Below are 27,942 nucleotides of genomic sequence, written 5' to 3'. Positions count from 1 at the left end.
TTCAGACATGATCCGATCCAGACAAGTGGCGAGTCACATGGGAAGAGAGTCATACTCATGCTTCTGCTGGTGGACTCTCTCTCTACATGGTTCTGTGCCTCCTGTGGTGCCGGTAAAGTTCACCATTGTTACCATCGTATCAATTTTCTAGTGTTTCGAGATGGCAGTTGCCCTTTTGGCAAGAGTCTTCACGGGATTGAGATCGGTCCGATCACCAATCCCACGTACCCACAAGACCCCAATCCTCAATCCCTTCTTATTTGTGAGTATTGATCCTCATTTCCAGAAGTTTATTCGATTTGATTGTAGTTTTTTTTCGCTTTTGAGGTTTTTGTCCAAGCATGAACAGTCAGAATGGTGAGTTGAATTCATTCATTTTGTGAAACTTTTTCTATCTTTTAGTATGGATTGTGTTTTTCGCTTGTGGGTGATTGTACTTTTCGTCAATCTTTCCTGCTTAGAAGGGATTATGGTGAAAGGAAGTGTATTTCGTTTGTGGGTGATTGAGTTTTCATCCTTCTTGTTCATTAGTTGATGATTTTGAGATTGTTTGTAGGCATCAGTTTGGTTTTCTCATGTGGGAAATGACGTTTTTGGTAGATGTTGCTTGTTTAGAAGCGATTTTGATGCTTAGTGAGTTTTTATTCCCGTTTTTCTTGTTTATAAGTCTTGATATATTTGGTACTTTCGAAGAGATTTTGGTTATTGCTTGTGGGTCATTGTGTTTCTTGGCAGTCTTGTTTGTTTGGAAGAGATTATGATGATGGGAACCGTCTTTTTTTTGTGGTTCATTGAGTTGGATCCTCACCTTTTGTTTTTCTTTTCTCTTCTTTGTACAAAGACGGGTTTGTTATTTGTGGTTCAATTCTTTTCTGTGTTATTTTCATGGTGTTCGATTTATTTCATTGTTGTTTCTTAGACTGAGACTGTCCCTTGACCCGTAGGTCTTGGCAATTGATACTTGGTTTTATGGCCAATCAAATGTGTGTAATGAAATTTTGGAAACACCATCATTTTTGCTGTTTGCAATTTTTTCTTTTCTCAAGTTTATTTGGCCTTTTCCCCTTTTGATGTTGAATCTTCATATAAACTCTTTGTTTTGCTGATAGAATTTGATTTTACTTATGTAAGAGTTAGTCATTAGTTCGTACAGTTTGTTTTCTTTTGATTGATTGTCTTTATTCATGTTTCTTATATGAGTGGCTGAGGTGTTTTTGGCTTGTTATCTTTATCTGTAGAAGAGGTTGGTATGTTGTCTTGTGCATCCTACACTTTTCGTCTCAGAAACTTCTGGCCCCTCTCACTGTGTTGTGACCAGTTCGGCACAAACATGCAAAGCTTCATATGTCACCCAAACCATGGCATCAACTGAGCCGGTTGTTTCTGTGGATTGGCTTCATGATAATATCCGGGATCCTGATCTGAAGGTGCTTATTTGCTTTGCTTGCCTCTCTTCATGGTCTTTGGGCGTTTTCATTTTATTCCATCTCATTTTGAATTTGGATTGTCATGAGATGATGTTATTGCTTCTGGTATTAGTTTTATTTTACTTGCAATTACGTTGTCTTCAAAGACATTTACTCTATTTGAAGTACCAGACTTAGATATTGCATGTGGTTCATGATCAGGAACAGAAGTAAATCCGTAAGTATGGGGTTAAGAGTTGTTTTCGTCTGTTTTGAAACTTTTTTCATATAAGAAAAAAGAACTTTTTGTATTTCATAGTAGATAGTAAGTATTCCATCATACTATGCTTTAGGTTATTGGATATGGTTTCATATGAGATTGACATTGGTCGAGGAACCGGCCTGAATCGAGCCTAACCTTGGAATTACATTTGTTTTCTTTTTTTTCCTTGATAGTCAAGCTAGGGGTTGTCCCAATGGGATTGTGAACCCAAGATCCAGTCAGTTAAGATGGTGCAACTCTAACCAGTCCAACTATCTTATCCACCACCATCAGGCTTAGCATGGCTGTGTGGCTCACTCAGTATGGCATTGAAAAAAACAAGATGTAAACCTCATACATAAGGCAGAAAATCCTTGTCTGTAGCTATACAGTACCTTTATTTATGGTATCCTTATGTGTTTCTTTAAAGTTCTCCCTCTCAAAGTTTTACAAAGTATTCTGGGTTAAGGGCAAGGTTTTCATCTTTAGGAGCACAACTTCATAGAAGAAAAGAAAAAATAGTGCTTGTATGATGTTTCACAAACTTATAACTTGATAAGGTATTTTATTTGTTTCATTGGATTCCTTACCAATAAATCAGTGTTCATTTCTTCATCTTCCTCATGATGTTTATCCTGCATCTTGGAGCTGATATAATTTGGGCCAAGAGTTCAATGAATATTTCTCTTTTTCTGATTATGCCTTTGGCCTTTTGTGTCTAATGCAGGTGTTGGATGCTTCCTGGTATATGCCAGATGAGAAGCGGAATCCACTACAAGAATATCAGGTGCTACTTTGGTGTTTGTTTCATATGTTGCTTCAGTCAAAGTTTTATATAAATCTAACCTTTTGTATTCTTCTAATTTTCTTGTGAACTTTATATCCTTGATCATGGTAGGTTAACTTTATTACTTCTTAAGGAGTTAGTTAAATTTCACAAATCTCTTAAATCATCTCCAGTTATCAAAATACCTGATTTATGTCGAGAAAGTGTCTCTACTTCTTCCTGCATGTTCTATGCATGATTGAGATTCCAAGGCTCAAGATGGAGTCAAGTTGCATATGGTTGGTACAGAACTGCCACACTGAGACAGCATCTTCCATCTATAAGGAGGAAGTGATAGGGTCAGCACCCAGTTGTGCTTTATCTTTTAACTATTGCCTGTACTTAGAAAGTACAGGTGTTTTGTAGTATTTGTTTGAAATTCATGATTGGTATTGTTGAATTTGGGTTCATTCACTTCATATTTTGAACAACACTATCTACCAATGATGAACAATGGAAGAACTCTTTTTCATCCTCTTCAAGGAAGAGGATTGTTGAAAGAATTTTTTTTAATAACACTTTTTCTGCAGGAATACATCAATAAGGTTTTCATTTGGTTTGAAAATGGCATGTGAAGTTGGGCTTGGCAATTCTTGCTTCCAGAAGTGAACTGCTAGGAAGGATGTTAAAAAATGCTTTGTCATTTCTTCCCTTTCAACTTTATTGTGTTGCTTCCTTTTCTTTTTAACGACATGGTTGGGCCTGTTGCTGAGGCCCTTGTCTCTCACAAGTATTTCTTGGTTATGGAAATAGGCTGCCAACATACACAACAAAGACAGAAAAAAAGAAGAAGTTTCATGTACTTATCTTTTTGAAGGTAGGTTGACTTTGATAATGTTTCTGTTGCTAGAAGAGGATGCTGATCATATCTTAAAGCATCATTGGTAAAAGAAAATATGTTTTCCCCATGACCTTTTTTGCAAATTAAATGGATGTAATGTACCTAGGGCCAGTGTTTAAGAACCCACCGAGTCAACCCAGTAACTCAGTTGACTCAGCCAACTCGTTCTCTTACTGTGTCAACCCAGTGAATGATCCAGGAATTCACAGAACTCATGGGCTGACTCAGCCGAGTCAGCCGAGTTTTGGCATGACTCGGCTGAGTTATACATCTATTTGAGATATATATGTATATAGGTGCATGCATTATATATTTTGTATGTAATTATGTATATTATATGAAATATTATATACATATTATGTATATTATATATAAAAAGATGCTTATACATATATTAATAAAATTGTACAATAAACATATTATAAAAATATCAATATAATACATATTCTATACTATATTTTAGTAATATACTTTAACATATACATATTATATGCATATCTTTACATATTTCGTATAAAATTATAAAGTTGTCATGACCCTGCCGAGTGACGAGTCAACCCATGACAAGCCGATTGACGAGTCACTGGGTTTAAAAACTATGCTAGGGCTTTGTGTTGATCAGAATGTATATATCTCTTTAGTTTCTTTCTTCAAAAAAAAAGGTCAAAACTCAAAAGGCATAAATGCATTGAAATTCAGCATACTAGAAGCAAAAGTAAGAAGTATGGCCTCTGTTCATGTGAGAAAAAATGAAGATATGGTGCCTTCTCAGTTCTCAATGTTAAAAGTGTATTTTTTTTAAAGAAACTATTGCTTTTAATCCAAGAGAGAATATGTGAAAGAATAAGGCAAGCATGTGTAGAGGCAACTTTAACCAGGACCAAGCGTCAAAAAAGATTTATTTCTTTAGTTACTGGAGTATAATACTCTAGTATGGCTTCTAATATGGACAATATCTTTTGGATAGGCTTCCATTGAGGCATGGATTTTCATTTGATGGGTCTTGTGCCTTCTATATATTGTTTTGGAGATATGATGATTCTGATATAGGTAGTTATCTGGGCACTGCTGAACCCTGTGTCTACTTTAATGTGATTAGGTAAACTGTGTGTAGGCTTTCTATCTGACTACCACCATAGTAACAAGCATATTATCTTTTAGGCGTATAATAGAACCGTGACAAATTGAAAGAGGAAATAGTGGAAGAAACCCTTATATTGAACTGGTGTCATTGCGTATTTAATAGTTGTCTTAGCTTATACATATTGATTTTTGCCTTGTATTGAATCTTTTTATAGTTCATAAGTTTTTCATGTTCTTAGCAATCTTGAAGTTTTTCTTCAGATTTAAATAAACTTTTTGAAAAGAATATTAAGTGTTTTGATCTGGTTGACTATTGTATTGCTTATTTTAATGTACAGCATCTGCATTCATTTTCTTTTTAACACTTTTATTTTGCATGCAGATGGCTCATATTCCTGGTGCACTTTTCTTTGATGTTGATGGTATATCAGATCGGAACTCTAGTGTGAGATGCTATCCCTCGTTATTTATCTTTCCACGTAAAGATTTTAGTATTGTGATCACTTAGTGCTGCCTGATTACTTGTGTTGGCTATCAGTTTTTAAGTGAGAATACTTCATCTTTATTTTGTTAATTCTACATGTCATTCTTCAAATTATTGCGTATCTATTGGCTTTTACATAAATAAAAAGTTAACTAGATAAAGGGTTTTTATTTCTCGTTCTTATGTGAATAACTTCACACCTATGCAAATTTATTGTTTGTTTTCCCTTTAATCTTGCCTTTTTTTCCCTATTTGTGTTGATTTTATGATTCATGTTTGTAATTGGTATCTTGAATCAGTTGCCACATATGCTGCCATCAGATGAAGGTTTTGCAGCTGCTATTTCTGCTCTAGGCATTCAGAATAAAGATGGGTTGGTTGTTTATGATGGGAAGGGTATATTCAGTGCAGCTCGTGTTTGGTGGTATGATATTGTTGAAATGCTAGAGTTTGTGATGTAATTTCTAATATGTCGTTTCTGTGTAACATTCTTCTTTAAGTAAAGAGCCTTACAGATGGTTATGAGCAGGATGTTCAGAGTTTTTGGTCATGACAGAGTATGGGTTTTGGATGGAGGCTTGCCAAGATGGCGTGCTTCTGGATATGATGTTGAATCTAGTGCTTCTGGAGATGCAATTCTCAAGGCTAGTGCTGCAAGTGAAGCAATAGAAAAGATCTACCAAGGAAAAGCAGTAAGTTGCAGTTTCTTCATTTATCTATATATAGTTTCCTAGTTGTACATTTTCTCTTAATTAGTGTCCATATCTCTATTTAATAAAAGTTATACATATGTTTGATAGCAATAGAATGCTATAATGTGGCATTCCATATTAAGTTATGCTACTGATCTTTAATTCTTTTAACCTACTCATGAACTGGCAATGTAAAAGGATTATGATTTTGATAATCATTCCTGGCTCAAGAATATAATACTGCCTCTATTCTCAAGATATAAGCATAATATGTTTTGTTGGTTGAGAGTTTTGTATGGTAGTTGCTTTCTCACTACTAGGCACCATGAGTTCTATCACAAAGGCACATCTTTCTTTGTATTGTTGTGTGCTTGTTATTTATCTAATTTCCTCTTTTTTGCTTTTATTTTATTTACAGGTAGTTCCGACTACTTTTGAAGCAAGATTTCAACCACATTTAGTTTGGACGCTTGATCAGGTATGACCATAATCAAGGATACTTGTTGTCCCCCCCCCCCTCCATCTTTATAAATTCTTGGAGATACAGAAAAACATCGTAAGAAATTGTCCTCTTACACATGAAAGAATTTCTAAAGCGGAGGAAACTACTAGTGCTGCAGAAATTGAGATCAATGTGTGTGGGCTTTCACAATGTTTTTTATTTGACTTGTTTTATATTTCATTGAATGCTCTCTCTCTCTATATATATGTATGTATGTATGTATGTATAATATATATCAGTCACAAATATCAGTCTTGGCTCTATCTCGGCAAAGAAATTTCTCATGATAATATGGGTTTAGTTGATAAATCTCGGGAAAAACTCAGGGTTTAAAAAGTTAAAAAAAATATAAAATAGCAGAAATAAGTAAGAAAATAACATATTTAGATAATAAAATAGATGAAATATACAAGAAGGAAGAAAAACATAGTTAAGATATAGAAAACAAGTAAAAAAGTAAGAATTAATAATAATGTGATATTATCGTGATAATATTGTGATATTATCCCGATAATATCATGATATATATAAATTTGACATTTTCAAAATATCGGGATAATTTGCAGTGATATTATTGCTATATTTTCAAAATATCGCTTATATCTGTGACTATGATATATGTATATGTGAGTGTGTATCTATGTATTTATGTATATAAATAAACATATGTCAGTGAGAAAATGCAACTACATTGACTTATTTGGATTTCATTTGTATAGAAAATAGAAATTTCTTAGATGCTTGCTTTCTACACCATCCCGTGCATGTGATCGCACTTGCAAATACATACACATGCAAACAGACATGCACATCCTAACTCGTGCATGTGATCACACTTGCAAATACATACACATGCAAAAAAACATGCACATCCTAACTCATGCTAAAGCTATTGACGTAGCAGCTGAATTTATTTTAGGAATTTACAGCTGTCTTTTGTTGGTTCTTTCATGCATTCATAAGGTTACTTTATGCCAGTACTTGCACCCTTTATGGTTTATCAAGTTTGTTTGTTCAGTCTTGCATTCTCATCTATATAATGGGTTTATCTTGCCCTATTATCAATCGATGAACACTGTTGTTCTTCCTCGGCTTTGTTGGTTTTAATGTGGTACTAGAAATACTGCTCCTTGATTTAGAAATTTGATGTAAGGTCACCTCGAATCCTATATTTCTTATTGTTAGGCAACAACTCATTGGACCCACCACCTGGACACAAACCTGACTTGTTTATCAGAGAGGCTTTAAGAGTACAGGAAAGATCTGTTTCAGGCAAACATACTTGAGTCAGGCAGTGCCCTGTGTTGAGGAAGAAGAAGTGTGGGGCCCTTATAGTTCCTTGTGCTGAAGAGTCTGGAAAGTCTAAGGATACTTTGCCCATTATGACCAGTGTGCATTGTATTCCTTCAGCTAGAAGCTTTTCAGATTCTTTGTTTGTTATCTAGTCTAATACTTCAGAGGAGACTCAGTAGCTTCTTGCTTAGACTGATGGTTTAGTTTCTTCTTCTTCTTCTTCTTTGTCTACTTTTGGTACTGCTCTTGTTGGTTCTTCAAGTAGTTTCTCGAGATGGTTAATAGACTCAAGTGCATCATGTCATATGATTGCACATAAGTCTTCTAACCAAATGTCATCCTTCTAGTGGCTCATTTGCCACTGGTCCTCTATGGGAGTTTCTAAAGTTGGATCTGTGACTCCCACCTCTTGTCCTCGGAGCAACTTGAATATCTCTCAAGTTTTTCATGTCTCTTTTTTAGCCATGAATCTTATTTCTGTTAGCCAAAAACTAAATATAATTGCAATGTAATCTTTTCTCCTGTAGATTGTGTTGGGCAGGATCAACTTTCATGAAGATTGGATTGACCATAAAAGAAGGGACTTGTATTACTTAGACTCATTAGATTTGAGTTCTCAGAAGAGTTTATGTTGTGGCATCAACGACTTGGTCATGTGTCTGTTCTAGACTTCAGTATCTTGTTTCTTTTTTATAGTTTTGGTGGACCTAAAATCGTTGTGTTTGATTATGTGAAAGAGTGTGAGAGTTGTAGGCTAGCAAAGAGTCATGCCTTGCCCTTTGGGTCCAAGGAGATAGAGTCAGATAAAGCCTTTGATCTTATTCATTCAGATGTCTAGGGTCCTGCACCAGTTTTATCTAACGGTGGTTATGCCTATTTTGTCACATTTATTGATTATACAAGATTTACTTGGATTTACTTTATGAAGAATATAAGTGAGGCTAGTGAGCTATCATAGGTTTTCAAGAAGTTTTGTGCTATGATTGAGACTCAATTTTCTAATAAGGTTAATGTTCTTTGCTCAAACTCAGGGGGAGAATGTATTTGTTATGTATTTCAAAATTTCATGCAAGAGAAAGGAATTGTTCCTAAAAAACCATGCCCACATATGTCTGTACAAAATGGAATTGCAGAGAGGAAGAGTAGATTTATTGGGCTGATGCTGTGTATGGCAATCTATTAGATTAATTGCATTCCATCTAGAGCTCTTAAAGGTATCTCTTTTTATCAAAAGTTGTATGGTGTTGCACCCAATTACAAATTGTTGAGAATATTCGGTTGCACTTGTTTTGTTTTGTTACCTAAGCAATATAGAGATAAAGTTTCTCCTTCGGCGGTGAAATGTTGTTTCTTGAGTTTTCCTAATAGGCACAAATGTTATAAATGTTATGATCCGGTTGGAAAGAAGATGTGAGTGTCTTAATGAGCATACACCATATTTTTCTTAGCCTAAGGATGAGAATGAAAGTGAGGTTGTTTTTTCATTTTTGGTGCCATTTTCGGTAGGTGTTGAGATGATTGCTAACATTTAGCCTGGGTCTCAAACTCTTGAGAATAGGTTTGGTCAAACCTATGATAGAAGACAAGAGGGTATCTCGAGTGTAGCTTCCATTAGATCAAATTGAACAGGAAGAAGCTGAGATTTTAGAGGCCAATTTTGACTCCCTTCCAATTGATTCTGAGCACACAATTCAAGATCTGTTGAAATATCTTGAATTTCCTACTCAGGTATGCCATAGTTCTCAAATTTTTGTTCTCCCTATTCGTTTTATTTCTTATGAATCTTTTTCTCCTAAGCATTGTGCATTCTTGGCTTTAATTAACTCTTATGTTGAGCCTAAGTTTTACACATAAGCAACTTTTAAAGAGTGACAACAGGAAATGACCGAAGAGTTTTAATGCTTTGGAGATGATGCATACCTGGGATCTTGTGAAACTCCCATTTGGAAAGAATATAGTGGGATGTAAATGAATTTACAAGATTAAGACTAGGGAAGATGGATATGTTGAAAGATACAAGTTGAGCTTGATAGCAAAAGATTATAGTCAGTAGTTTGGGGTTGTCTTTACTGAAACATTTGCACATGTTAGTTATATAACCACTGTAAGGACCTTGCTTGTGGTTGCTGCAGTAAGACAATGAAATTTGTGGCAGTTAGATGTGAAAAATGTCTTCTTGAATGATGGTTGATGAGGATTTATACATGGAGTTGCCACAAGGGTACTTAGATTCGCAGGATAGAGTTTGTTGTAGATTGCAGAAAGTTTTATATGGACTCAAAGAGGCATCTCGGGCTTGGTTTGAGAAGTTTAGCTCGACTGTTTGATCTCTTGGTTTTGAGCAAAGCTATTATGATCCAACCTTGTTTGTTTCATCTTCTTCTCGAAGAAAGTGTATATTGCCTATCAATGTTGATGATATGCTTATTACATGTGATGATTTCAAGATGGTGGATGATACCAAGAAACAAGAAAAGGTTGTCTAGCATTTTTGGAATGAAGGATCTAGGATATCTGAAATATTTTCTTGGTTTGAAAGTTGCATATTCCAAGAGAGGACTTTACTTGTCTCAACATAAGCATGCAATTGATCTTGTTATAAAGGGGAGATTGACAAACAATTGCAAAATGGTTAGTAGAGCTAGAGGATCTAGTTATGTACAGGCAGCTAGTTGGGAGTTTGATACACTTGACCATATCTAGGCCATATATCACCTATGCAGTTCATGAGTTCTCTTAGGTCAGTACAGCTTGCAGTTGTACTCTGGATCATTAGATATGTGAGAGACACTATGCATTTTGAGATGTTCTTCTCTTCGTCTTCCTTCACAGATCTTAGAGCCTTATGTGATGCAAATTTTGGAGGGTCTACTCGAAATCGTCTCTTTATAATAGGATTTTGTGTTTTTCTTGGAAGCTCTTTAATTTTATGAAAAAGTAAAAAGCAACAAAGAATTGCTTTATCTACAATTGAAGCAAAGTATAGAACCATGACACAAGTTACAACTGAAATTATTTGGATCAGATGGTTGCTGGGGGAATTAGGGGTTCCCATTTGTTGTTGAACCTCTTTATATTGTGACAATATGAGTGCCATTCATATCACAAAGAATCCAGAGTTTCATGGAAGGACTAAGCATATTGAGATAGGTTGTCACTTTATCAGGAGAGTTTACAAAGATAGTCATTAATCTTGAGTACATGAGCTTTAAGGATAAAATTGCAAATGTTTTTACTAAGGGGACATTTGGTTGCACTCTTTTAGAATCACTCTCTCACCGGAATGAGAGTGATTCTAAAAGAGCTCTGATTCTCACGTTCAAATGAACATGAGAATCAACAACCTGTGATTTCAAATCAAATGTGATTCGAAATCACAACCTGTGAGATTTCAAATCTCACAGGCTGTGGTGTGATCACGCCCGTGATTCACGAGTATCTGAAAAAAACAGAGAGGAACGTTGGGTTCCCCCAACGTTCGTCTCGTCTTCTCCTCTCCTATATAAAGAACAACAGAGGAGACTAGTACAACCTCGCTGTAAAACTGAAGAAGAAAGCATCTGATGGAAGGTTGCCTGAGGAAGAAGCCAGAAAAACCAGAATTAAATACAACGACGAACAACGATGCCACCACAAACGAACCCTCTGCAGTAGCTGCCTCCCCATCGGTCCTCTGCTCGGAATTCCTCAAACCCTAACGGTTCCCACTGTGAGGGCCTCTGTAACCCTAGCTACAGACTCAGAGAACTCTAGTGAGGTGGTGATCTTGAAGATCTGCTTGAGGGAATTGGTCAAAATCAGAGTGGAGGAAGGCAGAGACGTCAAAGACAACCTCAGTGGTGGAGGAGGCGGACTCAGCGATGGAGTTGAGGGCGAGGGCGAGGGCGAGGGCAAGGAGGCACCTCCGCTTCATGGTGATGGAAGGGGAGATGTAGAACCTGTAGGCACCATAGCTGGCGGCGAGGAGGGCAGAGGGGATGAGGATGGCTTGCATCTTCCTCCTGGAGAGGTGAAGAATCTCCGTTTGAGATAAGAAACCCTAGTTGGTTCGTCTTCTTCTTATCCCTCCTTCTGGACCAGGGATATGAGAGATAGATAGATAGATAGAGAGAGAGAAAGGTTCATTGGATCCAAACTTAAGCCTAATTGGATCTAACTATTAAATCCAATCTATGGTTATTAAATAAAAAAAACCATTGATCTAATCTATGGACCATATCCAAACCATGATCCAATTATATATAACATGAGAAAATGAATCTATGGCAACTTACCAAAAAAAAATGAATCTCATATAAATGAGATTCGTTTTCTCAAACCAACCAAACATGAGATTTCAAATCTCATGAGAATCACTTTGAAATGATTTTGATTCTCATGAGATTTCAAATATCATGAGATTCACTTTCACATTTATAGAAAACAAGCAAACATACCCTAAGATTCTTGCTCCTCTGCACTTTGGCTCTTTCCTTTCCAAACTTAGGATGATTCCTCTTGCATTATCTCAAGTTTGAGGGAGAATGTTAAGATTGATGTGACATATATCATTATTTTGCGTGTTGTCCTTCTTGCTATGTATATGTACATTTCTTTATAGGGATATTCTTGTATTTTGTCATAGGAGTAAAGTCAATTGTTTTTGTCTTCTAGTGAGGTAGAGGGAAAGTCTCCCCTTTATTGTTATATCTCTTTCATTTTTGAATTGATGGAGTTTTCTTTTGTGCTTCCTCTTAACTTCTCCCTTCTAGAGTTCATCTGCTTGCTTTGATAGCAAATATGGTCTTATGTATATATTTATTGTAATTGCCAGAAGTGCCTTCCTAAGGGGGGAAGCATGCCTCCGAAGTGAGAAGCGTTGTGCTTCCCCGGGGGAAACTTGCTTCTCATTTGGGGGAAGCACGTTTTCTACTCACTTCCCAAATTGTTTCCCCTTTCACTTCCATTTCATTTCCCTTTTGCTTCTCACTCACTTTCCTCTTGTTTCCCCTCGCTTCCTCGTTTATGTGTTTTTCAAGTTATTATTTATTGATGAGGGGGGACGTCGACTGCTGCGTCACTTGTGTGTTGAATGGCAGGAATTCAGTTCCCACGTCGTGCACGGTGCAGAAAACAAACAAATAGCAACCACTGTAACACAGTTGTATAGCTTTTATTCCAATGAACTTTCAAATAAACAATAAACTGAATAGTAATGGGTAGAAAGTAAGTAACGACAGTACTAGAATATGAAAATCAAATGAAGAAAACACTGACAGAAGAAAAGGCAAAAGGAAAACTGCTAAAAAAGAAAGGCTGCTGCGTTTTCAATATTCTCCGTCTTTCACGAAACCCTAGGCAGCTTATTTAAAGGGCTTCAGCTGGATCCGGGTCTCGGGTCCGGACTCGGACCCGAAACATCTGCGTGTTGTTGGGTTTGTGATGCCTGGGCCTGCTCTGCATCATTGTTCTGGGCCTGCTCTACATCATTATCCCCCGGTTGGGAAGAAGTCGGCTCTGACGACTTATTGTCACCGCATTATGCATATAGATCAGACACATCTTCAGTAGCGGCCTCTGAGATGGGTCTGGTTCCAAGCACTTGAGTGCAATGTCAAGTGCTTGCCTGACTTCCTCAATGGGACTGCAAGCTAAACCAACATCCATTGCATACTCTTCCCTCTTGCTTTCCCTAACTGTTTTCACCCATGTTTCACACCTTGTGCCTTCCTCTATAAGTGTTTCATCTGTTGGTTTCTTTCCAGTCAAGAGCTCCAACAACATGACACCAAAGCTATAAACTTCTCCTTTCTCAGTGGCTCTTCCAGTATCTATGTACTCTGGAGCTAGGCAACCAAAGGTGCCAACAACAACTGTTGTTACATGTGTCTGGTCTGGATCCATCAGTATAGCAAGTCCAAAATCTGATACTCTAACCTCAAAGGTAAGAGATTGCATGACTGATGATTTAAAGATCACCATTTGTCCGCTTGATATATTATCATGGAAGACCTGCCGCTTCTTGCATCATCTCAAGTAGAGGAGAATTGTGAGTAATGTTGTAGCCAATTCAACAACAGTTGCAAAATGTTGTTGTTGTTCGTTGAATGGTTGAAACAGTTGCTGATGGTCCCTCTCTCGGGGACCCAAAGGATGGTCTCTTGTCTCGGGCTCGGGTCCCGTTTCCACGAACTCGGGTCCCGTTTCCACGAACTCGGGTCTGGACCCTCTTGGGTTCGGGCTCGTCCCCAAGGGTTCTCCTACTCCTGCTCGTGGATTTGTTGTCTTATGGTCTCCATGCACAGGATCATGAAAAACAATCGCCTTCCCGGGTCGGGTCGACACCCCTGGATCAACAGCCCGACCCAGCGTGATGCTGGGACCCTGCTGGCATGACCCAATTAGAGGTGCCGTCCCAGCGGCTCGCGGCCACGAGCCTGGACCCTCGGCAGGACCCAGCGTGACGCTGGGGTCCTGCAGGGCAGGTCCGGCCAGCGGTGCACCCGCAGAAGCCTGCTGCAGTGAAAGGGGTAAACTCGAGGGAGGCGGCATACCTGCGTGGATCCTTTGGTTCGTCTGGAGCGGAGGAGGCAGATCGGATTGGGGAGGGAGAGCCGAATTCGAACCTTTGTCTTGAACAGGCTGAACATGCATCAGCTGATCTGGGTCGACTGTCGCAGCTTCAATGAGGACGACAACATTGTCGGCCACTCCCGAACCCCTTTGACGTGTAGTCACCGTTGAAATGAAATGGGGATCTTCGAAACACGAGCTTTGATTAACAAGAGCAAGTGTCAAGAATGACACTAAAGCATAACCCTTAAAAAGGGTATAACTGGAAACAAAATAAAAATAAAAATGTATTCTTTATTGATATGAAAAACCAATTGCTTAAGAAGCATTGGAGTGAAATACAAGAGGGGCTGCACCCCTTTATATACACAGCTGAAAGAGGACTCAATAGAGCTGTTGGGCACAGTCCAACAGCTCTATTTAGAGCTGTTGGAATGTGTCAGTCCAACAGCTCTATTAAGAGCTGTTGGACTGTGTCAGTCCAACAGCTCTATTGCTAGTCAAGTCTGGACAGGACTTGACTAGCAACAGTCATTCTAGTTCAAACTGAACTAGATGACATAAAGACAAAAAATAAAAATAAAGGAAAAAAAATACAGAAAAGAAAGAAATTAAAAAATGTATTTATATATATATATAACAATATAATATTATTATATATACATATATGTACAGTTTTACATTTTAACACTCCCCCTCAAACTTACGGTACAATGAGCGAAAGTTTGTCTAAGAGAAAGTGAAATCGGGGAGCAGCGAGAGGCTTTGTAAAGAGGTCTGCTAACTGATATTCTGAAGTGACATATGGCAGATCAATTATCCCGTGTAGATATTCCTCTCTGACGTAGTGACAATCCATTTCGATGTGTTTGGTGCGTTCGTGGAATGTTCTGTTACTGGCAATGTAGATCGCACTTTTGTTGTCACAACACATTTGTGAAGCCTTTGTTGCTTCAACTCCCATGTCAGCAAGCAGTCGTCGGAGCCAAACTACTTCCATGGTCGTGGTTGCCATGGCTCTGTATTCAGCTTCGGTGGATGAGAGAGATACCTTCTGCTGCTTTTTACACCTCCACGAGATTAATGATTCCCCTAAAAAGACACAAAAGCCAGTGGTTGAGTGTCTGTTATTGGGATCACCTCTCCAATCAGCATCAGTATATGCAATTAAATCAAGAGAAGAGGAGGAAGATAAGAAAAGTCCTCGTGAAAGAGAGGACTTGATGTATCTGATAATACGCATGACTGCTCCCATATGAACAGAAGTAGGAGCATGTTGAAATTGACTTGCTGTATGAACAGCATGTGCTATATCTGGTCTGGTAATGGATAGATAGGAAAGTGCCCCGACAAGCTGTCTGTAAGGAGTAGGGTCTGCAAGAAGTTCTCCATCATCAATCTTCATTTTAACATTAACAACTTCTGGAGTGTCAACTTTCTTATCATCAGTAATACCAGACCTGAAACAATATCAAAAGCAAATTTAGTCTGAGATAATAAATATCCTCTAGGAGAATAAGCAACTTTATCTCAACAAGCCCAAATCAGTCATTTCAAAATGAGATTTAAGAAGTGTTTTGATTGTTTCAACTCCCTGTTTATCGCTTCCGGTGATGATCATATCATCCACATAAAGAAGAAGCACAATGATTTCTGCATCAGAATTCTTAATAAACAAAGCAGTGTCAGTTAAACAGAATTGAAAACCAATATCAATCATAACACGACTAAACCTATCATACCAAGCTTTTGGTGCTTGTTTAAGTCTATAAAGAGCTTTTGCTAAGCGAAGGACTTTACCCTTAGGAATACTTAGACCAGGAGGGGGTTCCATATATACTTCTTTAACTAGCTTTCCATTTGAAAAATAGACCATTTTTTGATAGAAGCTAAGGCAATTAAGGTTCGGACAGTAGTCATACGAGCCACCGGAGCAAAGGTTTCTTCATAATCAATCCCATATTCTTGGGCATAACCTTTGGCTACTAAACGGGCTTTATATCTTTCAAGAGTACCATCACTCTTGGTTTTAATTTTATAAACCCATCGACATCCTATAGTTTTCTTCCCTGGAGGAAGATCTTGAATATTCCATGTAGAAGCCTTTTCAAGTGCATCTAATTCAACTTTCATGGCTTCTATCCATTTGATATCATTTTTTGCTTGAAAATATGTGGATGGTTCTTCATATGAGTGAATTAATACAATAACTGCCCTATATGTGGGTGAGAAAGACTCGTATGATACAAACTTTTCTGGAGGCCTCGAGATTCGGGATGATTGTCTAGTTGGAATGTTAGAATATTTCTCAAGTGCACATGGAGTATTAGACTCTTGTCGCCTGGAATATTGAATAATAGTATCTCTATGAACTTCTTCATTTTCAACATTAAGATCAATAATTCTTTGATCATCATCAAAGTTACAGTCAAGGTCATATTCATCAGATGTTGATGTTAGATCTAGCAAAAAGGAGTACTCAGTGACGTCTTTTAATTTTCTAAAATCAAAGAAGCTCTCCTTTTCAAGAAAGGAAACATTTCTAGACACATATAGTTTATTATTTTTGAAGTCAAAACATCTATAACCTTTCTGGTTTTCAGCATATCCTAAAAAGGCACAGAGAATCGCACGAGGGGAAAGTTTATCATTTTTGTCAGTAAATATGAAACATTTGCACCCAAATATTCTTAATCTAGAGTAGTCTGGAGAAATGTTCATAAGTTTTTCAATGGGAGTGATATTTTGTAACGAAGAAGATGGCATCCTATTAATGAGATAGGTGGCAGTTAAGGCAGCTTCTGCCCAAAAGTCTTTAGGGACTTGATTTGCTATTAATAAAGTTCTAGTGGTTTCTATAATATGGCGATGTTTTCGTTTTGCCAGTCCATTTTGTTGAGGTGTATAAGGACAAGATCTTTGATGTGTGATGCCATGCAATTTAAGATAATTTTGAAAATCTGTGGATAAAAACTCTCCCCCTGAATCTGTGCGAAAAATAGTAATATCATTTTGAAATTTGTTTTTAACCATATTATGAAAAGTTTGAAAGTATGAAAATACTTCAGACTTATGTTTGAGAAAGTACATCCACGTATGTCGGGAGAAATCATCGACAAAAATAACATAGTAAACAAATCCTTCTTTAGAAATTACTGGTGCAGGACCCCAAACATCCGAGTGTATTAATTCAAGTGGTCTTGAAGAGAAAAAGGTTCTGTTCTGAAATGGTAATCTTTTCATTTTGCCGAGAATACAATCTTTACAATCAAATGATTCAGAGTTACAAAATTTCCCTAGATTTGGAAAATGTTGGATTTTGGCTATATGTGGGTGACCAAGTCTCTTATGCCACAGTTCCAACTCTATTTTTTGAATATTATAACAAAAAGCTTTCTTCGGCATTTCCAAAAAATCCATGTAATAGAGTCCTCCTTCTCTATGGCCTTCCCCAATCAGCTTGCCTGACTGGCGATCCTGTACCCAACAACCATGAGAAGAAAAAGAAATATTACACCCATAATCAGAAATTTGAGATACAGATAAAAGATTTAAATTTAATTTGGGAACATGTCTAATTTCTGGAATAAATTTTTTTTTTTGTTTTATAAATTTTTTCAAAATCTCCTATTCCTTCTATTTCAAGAGAAGTCCCATCAGCAGTAAAGACCTTTGACACACTTGTTTTATTTTTAACACATTTGGATAGACTTTGATTATTTGGGGTCATATGAAAAGATGCACCAGAGTCAAGAAGCCAAGAAATTTTACCTAAATCAGAAAAAGATGAGGCTGCTGCGCCGGTTGAAGCTTCAGATGAGGAAGAGACACCTTTGATGAGAGGCTGAAGGATCTCCATTAGTTGGGCCAGGGAAACTGGTGCATCCTGATCTTTAGGCTCCGATCCAGCAATTGCAGCTCTTTTTTCTCTCAGCTCCTTAAGTTTGGGACATTGTGGCCTGTAGTGTCCCGGTTCATGACAGTGATGACAAATAACTTTCTTCTTATCATAGTCACCATTTTGTCGGTTAAAGTGAGGAGGCCTATATGATCGAACATGATTCCCTGGTCTAGACACGGCTAAAACGGAATCATCTTCAATTTTTGAAGAACCTTTCCGGAGACGATTTTCTTCCATTGTTAACTCTTCAATAGTTTCAACAATAGAAGGAATTCCCCGGTGAAGTAGGGCCGATTTAGTGGTTTCAAATTCCGGCCTTAATCCAGTGATAAACTGGTAAAAATGTTCAACATCGAGTTGTTTCTGACGAAGCTCGATGTCTTCGGCACAATGCCACTTTGGTTCTAAAAGGAAAAGTTCTTCCCAAAGTTCGGACAACCCATTGTAATATTCACGAATAGTTTTGTCTCCTTGTGTCATCATTCGAACTTTTTCTTGGAGGTTGCACACGTGTGCAATATCTTTAAGGGAATACATATTCTTAAGGTATTCCCATGCCTTATCGGCATGATCAAATTTGGCAAGACTTGAGCATTTTTTAATGTCAACGCTATTGATAAGCCATGACATTATCTTCGCATGAGATATTCTCCATTCTTTCCATTTCTTCTCGTATGAGGCAATAGCCTTGATTTTCTCTTCTTCTGATAGAGGGACGTCTTTATCTCCCTCCTTTTTAGTAAGAGATAGCTTAGGTTCCGAATCGGAACCATCCACAATCCCCCATAAGCCTTTTCCCCATATATGGTGCTTCATGATTGAAGCCCATGTTACATAGTTCGTATCGCTTAGTTTCATAGGCATGATGGTGACTTTATCATTGTCATCCATCGATTACAAGGAGAGAAAGAATAGGGATAGAAGAGAAACAAGAAGGAAAATGAGAAAGAAAGAAAAAAAAACAATACAACAAGATGTGAAATCTTTTCCAATGAAGTGATAAAACACTTCTCTTCAAGTGGCGAACACTTTTGCAAACGGGCACGGAAACCGAGGCAGCTTTTCCTCAAGATTTAGTACTTCCGCGGCTCTGATACCATGAAATGAAATGGGGATCTTCGAAACACGAGCTTTGATTAACAAGAGCAAGTGTCAAGAATGACACTAAAGCATAACCCTTAAAAAGGGTATAACTGGAAACAAAATAAAAATAAAAATGTATTCTTTATTGATATGAAAAACCAATTGCTTAAGAAGCATTGGAGTGAAATACAAGAGGGGCTGCACCCCTTTATATACACAGCTGAAAGAGGACTCAATAGAGCTGTTGGGCACAGTCCAACAGCTCTATTTAGAGCTGTTGGAATGTGTCAGTCCAACAGCTCTATTGCTAGTCAAGTCTGGACAGGACTTGACTAGCAACAGTCATTCTAGTTCAAACTGAACTAGATGACATAAAGACAAAAAATAAAAATAAAGGAAAAAAAAATACAGAAAAGAAAGAAATTAAAAAATGTATTTATATATATATATAATAATATAATATTATTATATATACATATATGTACAGTTTTACATTTTAACAACCGTGTGCGGATCCATCCGCAACTCGATGACCGCGATCCGAGTTTCGACCCCATCGAGTCATTTCGACATGCTGGCCACGTCCCGGATGACACGCAGCAGATCTTCGTCCATTTGGGTCATCATCTCCATCATACGCGACATTTGATCTTCCCTACCAGCATCCTCCCGCTCCTTTTCGGTTACTGGACCGTTCCTCACATTTGGCGGCATGCTGCCGCCGACGGATGATACCCGGTGCTATGATACCATTTGATGCAGGGGGACGTCGATTGCTGCGTCACTTGTGTGTTGAATGCCAGGAACTCGGTTCCCACGTCGTGCACGGTGCAGAAAACAAACAAATAGCAACCACCGTAACACAGTTGTATAATTTTTATTCCAATGAACTTTCAAATAAACAATAAACTGAATAGTAATGGGTAGAAAGTAAGTAACGACAGTATTAGAATCTGAAAATCAAATGAAGAAAACATTGACAGAAGAAAAGACAAAAGGAAAACTGCTCAAAAAGAAAGGCTGCTGCGTTTTCAATATTCTCCGTCTTTCACGAAACCCTAGGCAGCTTATTTAAAGGGCTTCAGCTGGACCCGGGTCTCGGGTCCGGACCCGGACCCGAACCCGAACCCGAAACAACATCTGCGTGCTGTTGGGTCTGCTCTGCATCATTGTTCTGGGCCTGCTCTGCATCATTTATTCTTTTGCTTCCCACTCATTTCCCCCTTGTTTCCTTCATGTTTCTTTTTCGCTTCTCATAGCTGCCACAATTGCTTCCAAAACGAACCCTGCTTCACGCTTCATATTACTTTTTAACACTTGCTTCCGCTTCATGCGTTGCTTCCCATATTCATTATGCTTCCTGGTAACTATGATATATATATATATATATATATATATATATATATATATATATATATATATATATATATATATATATATATATATATATAGTAATGGGTAGGTGCCTGACACTTTTTGTGCCTACGGAGCTTTGAAAAGATTGTTTCTATTTTTTTTTTTAAAATCTGACCATACAGATGTGATCTACATGCTTGATTTTATGGGAATCGACTTTTGGATTGTCCGATTCCAACATCAAGTTAGGTTTTTATAAGATTCAAAAATCAAATTAAAGGGGTCTAGGACTGTCCGAGAGATAAACGGTATGAAAGCTACACTTCTCTCTCTCTGTCTCTATATATATATTATATGTATATATAGTATAGACAAAAATTTATTATTGTTCTATTGAATAGTTCCAAGTCTTTCTTAAATGCTGCTTATTGAATGATTGCGTTAACATGGAGAGTTGACGACAACACTGGCAGGCTAAGTATGGCTTAGGCAATGTTTGTTGCATTGTAAATGTTTAATGTAAAAGCAGTTTTAATATGAAAATGAGATCACGTGAAATGCTTTTTCTTGAAAAGTTTTTCCACTGTTTGTTGCACTAACTTAAAATGAATGCTAAATCAACTATTTCACATTTATAAGCTATTTCAGCTGATAATGCAAATTGATATCTAATCAACTGTAAAGTCAAACAAATATATAGGATAACGTTAAAAAAATGTAAAACTACAAAATGGTGAGCAAACAATGAGATGCATGGACTGAGCAAGAGATCTTTTATATTTTATATTTTATTTTCCTGCGTGTCAAGGGGATGGAGTGTTTGGAAACCTTTTGACACCCAAAGCTTGGTCAAAGAGATATTTTTTGCAATTAACCTTAAGAAATCAATTTTTGTTTCATGAGTACCTTCACTTATGAAACAACTGTGGCTTTAGTACAAGCTGAATGTTGGTTGATTTATGTGGCCATTAGTATACATGATTTTGGAGAACCCTAGGAAATTTAAGTTTACAAGAATCAAATTGTAAGTATTGAGGAAAATTTGGATTCTCTTCTTCCTTCTGTTTGCATTTTTTTTCTTTCGGCTTTTCAGATGATGTGCTCTTTTGAATGATTTAGTAAACTGTAAAGGTTTTTTTCCAAACTTATACTTTTTCTTCCGCTTAATCATGTCTAGCTTCAATTGTTGATGGTGGGCGTTTTTTGATGTAATGTTGTTGAGTAGAGTGACATGAATTAGAATTACACATTTGAGATTGTATGATGCTCATTTGGAATACCTCATGTTTCAGGTGAAACAAAACATTGAAGAAAAAACATACCAACATATCGATGCCCGTTCAAAGGCTAGGTACTGTATCTTATGCAACATATTTTATTGACAGTGATTGCATTTTGCGACATTTGCCAAATTCCTTTTGGAATAACTGATATTTTAAGGATGATTCACGTGAGCTTGTTCACATGGTCATGCAATGAGAGATCATAGTATGATATGAGTCACACATTTTTACTTTTGTTATCATTAGGTTAGAAATGCTAGTTGTAATGATAACCATGCACATAAAAATTATTTGAGTTTTAACTTTTAACCAAGTATTGGGAGGATGATAAAAACAAGTATAATGCTTTTCTGCTATATTCTTAATGTGCTGTTCTTTAATCAATTTGACATTGTCTAAAATGCTTTTGCCAGAGCTCACCCAAACTTTACTCTGCCCTAGGTTGTTGAGAACAGTGTCTAATGGGAACTTCTGGTAGTTACTTGAAGCAAGAGAAGTGATTAAGGTGCTTCTTCAGGATTATTTTGGTTCAGGGCATTCAGTGACTTGTAAACTTCTATTGTCACAATTGTATACATCTTTAGAAACATAGCATAATACTGATTTATGTAATGAAGAAGCTTTTGCTGTTTGAGGCTTGGCTTTTCATGAACACAGTGTTAAGATTAGATTATTTTGAAGTGGTAATTGCTATTCATAGACAGCAGTAGTTCTTCAAGAGAGCACTTCTATTCTTATGTTTTTAGAAGTACAATTACCAAGGATTTGGAGCACAGAGAGTCTGTTTCTTCCGCTTAGCATGACAATGAAGTATAACTTTGTTATGAAGATGTCTTGAGATGAGACTGTCGTGATTACAGGTTTGATGGTATAGCTCCAGAACCTCGAAAAGGAATAAGGGGTGGTCATGTGCCAGGCAGCAGATGCATTCCTTTCCCAAAGGTATTCTTAGAAGATACAAAATGGTCTCACTGCCATTTCCTTTGTTTGATATCAATCTATGTCACAAGCACGCTCCAATTTTCTCCTGCATCATGTCTCCCTTATATTCTTTTCCTAATGGGGAATATCACGACCCTTTTAACCAGGTCCATGTGACAGCTGTCAATTCTGGTGTTTATTGGTCTGGTTGTTTTTGAAGCTGAAAATGTAAACCTGATCTTTTTCGCGTCCTTTCATTGACCTTTTGTAAGTTTAAAATCATTAACATGATAACTAAATGCAGATGGTAGACAACAATCAGTGCCTTTTACCTGCAAGTGAGCTTGCAAAAGTATTTGAGGAAGAAGGTGAGGTTGATTTTTATTTACACCTGATAGTTTGGATTGTACTTTGTACTCCTTGGATCCACTTAATGTTGTTTAGCAGCTGATTACTTAATGTGGTTCATTATGCATCTTTAAAATTATTGTTGAGAATATAATGATATGCCTTTTTCTCAAAAAAAAAAAAACAGTTTGTGGGTTTCTTGGTTAGTTTTATGAGGCTCAAACCCTAGTTTCATGACATACAACCTGTTATCTAAATATTGTGCCTAGGGGTGTAACTGGGTCGGGTATACTCAACCCAACCCAACATCCCGAACCAATTATACCCGACCTGACCCCATTTTAGTGGACCCATGGGTTCGGGTTGGGTCCAAAATATAGACCCGTAATGTAAACGGATCGGGTCTTGGGTATTGCAAATAAAGACCCAGACTTGTTTGGACCCGACCCACTTTTTATGCCCGACCCAAATGGTTCCCAATATTGTAAAACTGAGTTGACCCAAACCCGACCTGATTATGTACCTCGCTTCGTACCTGAACCCAAACCAATTATCTACCCAAAGCAGTTTTATAATTGGTAGTGCTAGGAAATCACTAGAATAATTGGTAAATGTTATGTTATATAATCAATTAAATATTTAAAGATGTTGATAAACTTTGAATTAATATGCATTACTTTTTAGTAATAAAAAATTTAATTATTATTTGTAGATACTTTCTATTGTCCTTCAGTCGTGGAAATTGTTGGGTTGAAGTGAATCTCAATTCTAAAGAATAATACATAAAAACTCATTGAATTTGATGCATTTTGAATATGATATATCATTGACGTCTTTTTATTTAGACTTGAAATGATTGGTTAGTATGAAAATATTCTTTTTATATTTAAATTTTGACATTATTTAGAATAGTCAATAAACTTCTCATTTGTAAGCATATAATCTTCTTAATAAATAGTTGATTCCATTAATTTACATATTTTTTTATTGGCGGGTAATTAGGTCTAGAATGCCAATCATATGAAGACCTGAGCTGAAACCCGAGCCCATTAAGACCCGAACCCGTTAACTCATACTGGTTTACTTTTTTCGCCATACCCAGACCTGAATTTGACCTGAATCAAAACGGGTCTATTAAAGACCCAACCCGATACATTCCCGAACCTGTTAACCCATATGGTCCCGACCAGTGTTGTGAAAAGCGTTGAGGCATAGCGAGGCGCTCCACCAAAAACCGAGGCGGAGGCGTAAAGCGTAAGCCTCAAATATTTTTTTTTGAAAACTTAAAAAAAAATTATAAAAAAAATATCTAAAAATACAAATAAATAAAGAAATGCTTTATTGATGAAATAACAACCAATAAGAAATAGAAAATCTCAAATAAGTACTAAAAAATATGAGATTAACATATAAAAGTAACTAAAAACTGATTACATAACTGAAAAATATATGAGATTAACCAACAAAAGTTAAAATATACTAAGAAACTAATTACATAACTGAAATAACTGGAAAATATATGAGATTAACCTACAAAAGTTTAAATATATGAGACTATTCTAAAAAATATGAGATTAACATATAAAAGTAACTAAAAAATTGATTACATAACTGGAAAATATATGAGATTAACCAACAAAAGTTAAAATATACTAAGAAACTGATTACATAACTGAAATAACTGGAAAATATATGAGATTAACCTACAAAAATCTTGCTGATTATGTCTTAGAAATCTTGTTGTACAAAATTTTTTTGCACCTCACGCCTTAGGCTTGCGCCTTGAGGCACAGAGGGCCGCGCCTCAAGGCGAGGCGTGCCTTTTGCGCCTCAAGGCGCGTTTTTGATAACACTGGTCCCGACCTAGTTACACCCTTAATTGTGCCATGGACATTTTTAACTAAGTTTATACAAAGCAAGATGGTCATGTCACAGAGATTCGGCCAACCAGGTGCCGCACCCGCGTCAACGCGGTGCGACGCGGCACCCGATGTAGGTGCGTCTTGGGATTTTTTATTAGAACAGGGAATCAAAAGAGGGATAGGCATCAAAGCCGCTATCGGCGTCATCTTTGCCACCTCTGGTAGGTCAAAGGCGGTCAAACCCCTCGACCACAACTACTGAAAACCTAAGACAGCACCCGACAAACCCCCGACACCGGACCACAGTAGGATCGATGGTAGATTTAAAAAAAAATAGAGGGGGTAAGGGTTAGAGGATAAAGGAAAAAATAGAGGGTTTGTCATCTTTTGCGCACCTCACACCGGCAGGAATCCGATCGGTGGTGGTTGGGCTGGATCGAGAGGCGAGGGGACGTCATCGGCGGTGGGTGGCACTGCTCGGTAGTGGCAGAGGATGTCATCGACGGGAACTCTCGTCGAGCACCGCATCTCGGTGGAGGAGACGAAGGAGGTCGCTGGCGGAAACCCTGAGGTCTAGGGTTTCAGTAAAGAGAAGGAAGAAGGGTCGAGACCCTTTCGTTTTCTTAAAACAAGTTTTTTTTAAATATTTTTTTAAGTTGTTTTTTTCTATTAGAGTCCATTTTATTATCAAATATTACTTTTAGGACCCTATGTTAGTTATTGTTTTGAGGTTTGGTTTCTAAAATTTCATAAAAAACTGTTGTACATTTATAAAATTACATAATGGTGGTTTATACTTTCTGTTTAACTCAAAAAATTGTAAAAACAGGTTTTTGTGTTTTTATTTCATTAGTGTTACTGTTGTTAACTGTTAAAACTTAAAAATTATATATATATTATGTATATATATTTAATTTTTTATATTTTTGCCTTCCCGCACCCAAGTTTTTTTAAAGTGCCGCATCCCCGCACCCGCACCCGCACCCGCACCCGCACCCGCACCCGCACCCATGTGACATAGGTCAAAAGGTGAATATTTTATGATGTATTTCTGATTTTCTCATATGAATGAAGTTTTGATAGTCAACATTGTTTTTCCACTTTCATGATTACTCTATGGTTGCTCGCATGTATTTGCATGTCGTCTATGAATGATCACCATTCTTTCAATGTCTCTGTCTTGCTTTTTGATTAATTACTGACTTAAATATGGTTTTTTTTATCATCCACCATCATATAGAGTGACTATTTCACCAATTATGTGACAGGTTTGTCCCTTGAGCGTCCTTTCATTGCTTCTTGTGGAACCGGTGTAACAGCATGCATAATTGCATTGGTAAGTGTACGGAAGTTTCATGCATCAACTGCATGCAATGCAAGCGATATCTTTTTGTCTGACAGCTATTTAAAAGTCAAGCTTCAATGTTCTGGTGTAGTTGAATGAGTCTGGGTCAGGGCTACTGGAAACACAGTATTTACACTTGTCAGACATTTCAAAATAAATTTCTAAACCGTGATTTTTTCTGCATTTTGCAAACTTCAGGGAAATGATGGGCCAAATTTGGGAAATGTGTTTCTCAAGTATTTGGGAAAAGCAGTTCTCTTAGTACAGGAAGTGCATTTTTCGTGTAAGGAAGTGTAACATATTTGGTATTCAGATCTTTTAATGGTTTGCTGGGAAAGAACTTTATCTTTGTTGCAGTTTGCTATAATAAAGTGAATGTAGAGTAATACATAACGGAGGGTATTTTTGTAGAGTAAAAAAAAACACTTTTAATTATCTCTAAATCTTACTTTTGGGCTATTCTAAACCCTGAAGCCGGATTACCTGAGAAAACAGAAAGAGACTCTGAAGCTCCAAACTCTCAAACCCTTCCAGCTGGCAGCCACTTCCGTTTGTCTGTGATCACTTCTCATGTGCCTTTTATCCTATATAAGAAGCCACACAATGCATTTCTTTGCATGAACTATGAATCTGGGATCATATAATGATAAAATTACATGAATGTGATAGTCTTATTCACATAATTTTTGCCGTCATTTTGTTAATTCCTAAGTATCACTTTTAGAAGTGTGAAAAGAAGCGCGTTCTTTCATGTTTGAGGTTTCAAAAGCACACGTTCTTTCACACTTCCTAAGTTTTCCAAAGCTTTTGGTAACCATGAAGAAAACATTACAGATCATGTTTTGTGCCATTGATGGTTTAAATCTTTTAAAAGTTTAAAATAGAAACTGTTTTTTGCTTTCCAGATATTTTCTACTTCATTTCCTGTCCCACTTCCTGATTCACTTCATGTTTCTCACTTTGGGTGAGCTTGGAAAATCCTCACTTCCTGTTTCTGTTTCTCAATGTTTTCTAGACTTCTAGTTGTGCTTCCCTTTCTGGCAACCTTGATTTGGATGGTGAAGCAACTTGAGACAATTATTACTCCGAAACTAGGCTTACTGATTTATGGTCAACTCTTTATGATCTCAGCTGAAAGGGGGTGGTCTACATTGATTATTGAGCTTTATGTCAGGCTGTGAAGTCTTTGAGCACCGATTTATAATTGAATAAAATCTATTATTTTCTCTGCAGGGTCTTCATCGACTTGGCAAGACAAATGTTCCAGTATATGATGGGTCTTGGACTGAATGGGGAGGACATCCTGACGCACCAGTTTCCACTGCTTAACTGCTATCATCTTTCTTGCAACTTTATTCATTTTGCTGCTTGTGTGAGTTGTGCTGTGGACTGTGGGTATCTATGGCTGAATCTACAAAGTCAACGAGAAAAATCTGTTGCAGCCATGGCTGTAGATGGAATTGGTAATCTTTCCCTTTCTCTTTTTGAAGTTGGGCAAGAGTGACAATCTTGGTGATCAACTGAGACTTGAAGCTATGAATGTGGACATACCCAAGTGGTTAGAAGCATTTCCTTTTCCTGGTTTGAATGTGTGCGAACAGTTGAATTACTCCTGATTCATTATGTAACTTTGTATGCAATGGAAGATAAACTGAAACCGTCTTTGAGGTTTATATTACCGGGTTTAAAGTTTGTTGCGCGGTGTGATCATCTTTTTTTCTTTTGAGAACTGCACGATCATCTTCGTTACACTTTTCTTGCTATGAATTGCTGTATCCAAAGAAGCGAAAGCAAAGATCGGAACTGTATGATATGTCCTTTGGAGGGTTCGTGTTGAATTTTCGATTAAAAATTGATGTCGAACAGGGTCTTGTTCTTCTGAAGCCACGTCCAGTCACTCCG

The 27,942-nt window shown here is 37.2% G+C and overlaps 1 protein-coding gene across 2 annotated transcripts; it reads left to right on the top strand.

Annotated features, from left to right (window-relative positions):
* The first annotated feature begins 65 nt into the window (after positions 1 to 65).
* On the top strand, positions 66 to 27,713 carry LOC149831167 (thiosulfate/3-mercaptopyruvate sulfurtransferase 2-like). Of its 2 annotated transcripts, none has more exons than XM_090013709.1 (12): positions 66 to 262; positions 1,239 to 1,427; positions 2,396 to 2,455; positions 4,801 to 4,863; positions 5,202 to 5,326; positions 5,432 to 5,594; positions 6,013 to 6,072; positions 21,574 to 21,632; positions 22,425 to 22,506; positions 22,790 to 22,853; positions 25,964 to 26,031; positions 27,274 to 27,713. In XM_090013709.1, the coding sequence occupies exons 1-12, from the start codon at positions 161 to 163 to the stop codon at positions 27,367 to 27,369; spliced, it is 1,131 nt and encodes a 376-aa protein (XP_089869835.1). In that variant the 5' UTR covers positions 66 to 160; the 3' UTR covers positions 27,370 to 27,713. The 2 variants fall into 2 exon arrangements, with proteins under 2 accessions (XP_089869835.1, XP_089869836.1); XM_090013710.1 differs by having other exon boundaries at positions 75 to 262; positions 1,242 to 1,427.
* Positions 27,714 to 27,942: the final 229 nt, after the last annotated feature.

The sequence above is a fragment of the Nuphar pumila genome, chromosome 7 (assembly GCF_984573655.1).
Source record: "Nuphar pumila chromosome 7, dmNupPumi1.hap1.1, whole genome shotgun sequence".
NCBI lineage: Eukaryota > Viridiplantae > Streptophyta > Magnoliopsida > Nymphaeales > Nymphaeaceae > Nuphar > Nuphar pumila.
The sequence above is the reverse complement of the archived record's forward strand: the minus strand, read 5'-3'. Positions and strand labels throughout refer to the sequence as shown.

Coding starts and splice junctions, on each gene's coding strand:
- LOC149831167 (XM_090013709.1), top strand. CDS start 161: ATGGCAGTTGCCCTTTTGGCAAGAGTCTTCACGGGATTGAGATCGGTC. Junction 22,507..22,789: donor GATGCATTCCTTTCCCAAAG/GTATTCTTAGAA, acceptor AACTAAATGCAG/ATGGTAGACAACAATCAGTG. Junction 22,854..25,963: donor AAAAGTATTTGAGGAAGAAG/GTGAGGTTGATT, acceptor ATTATGTGACAG/GTTTGTCCCTTGAGCGTCCT.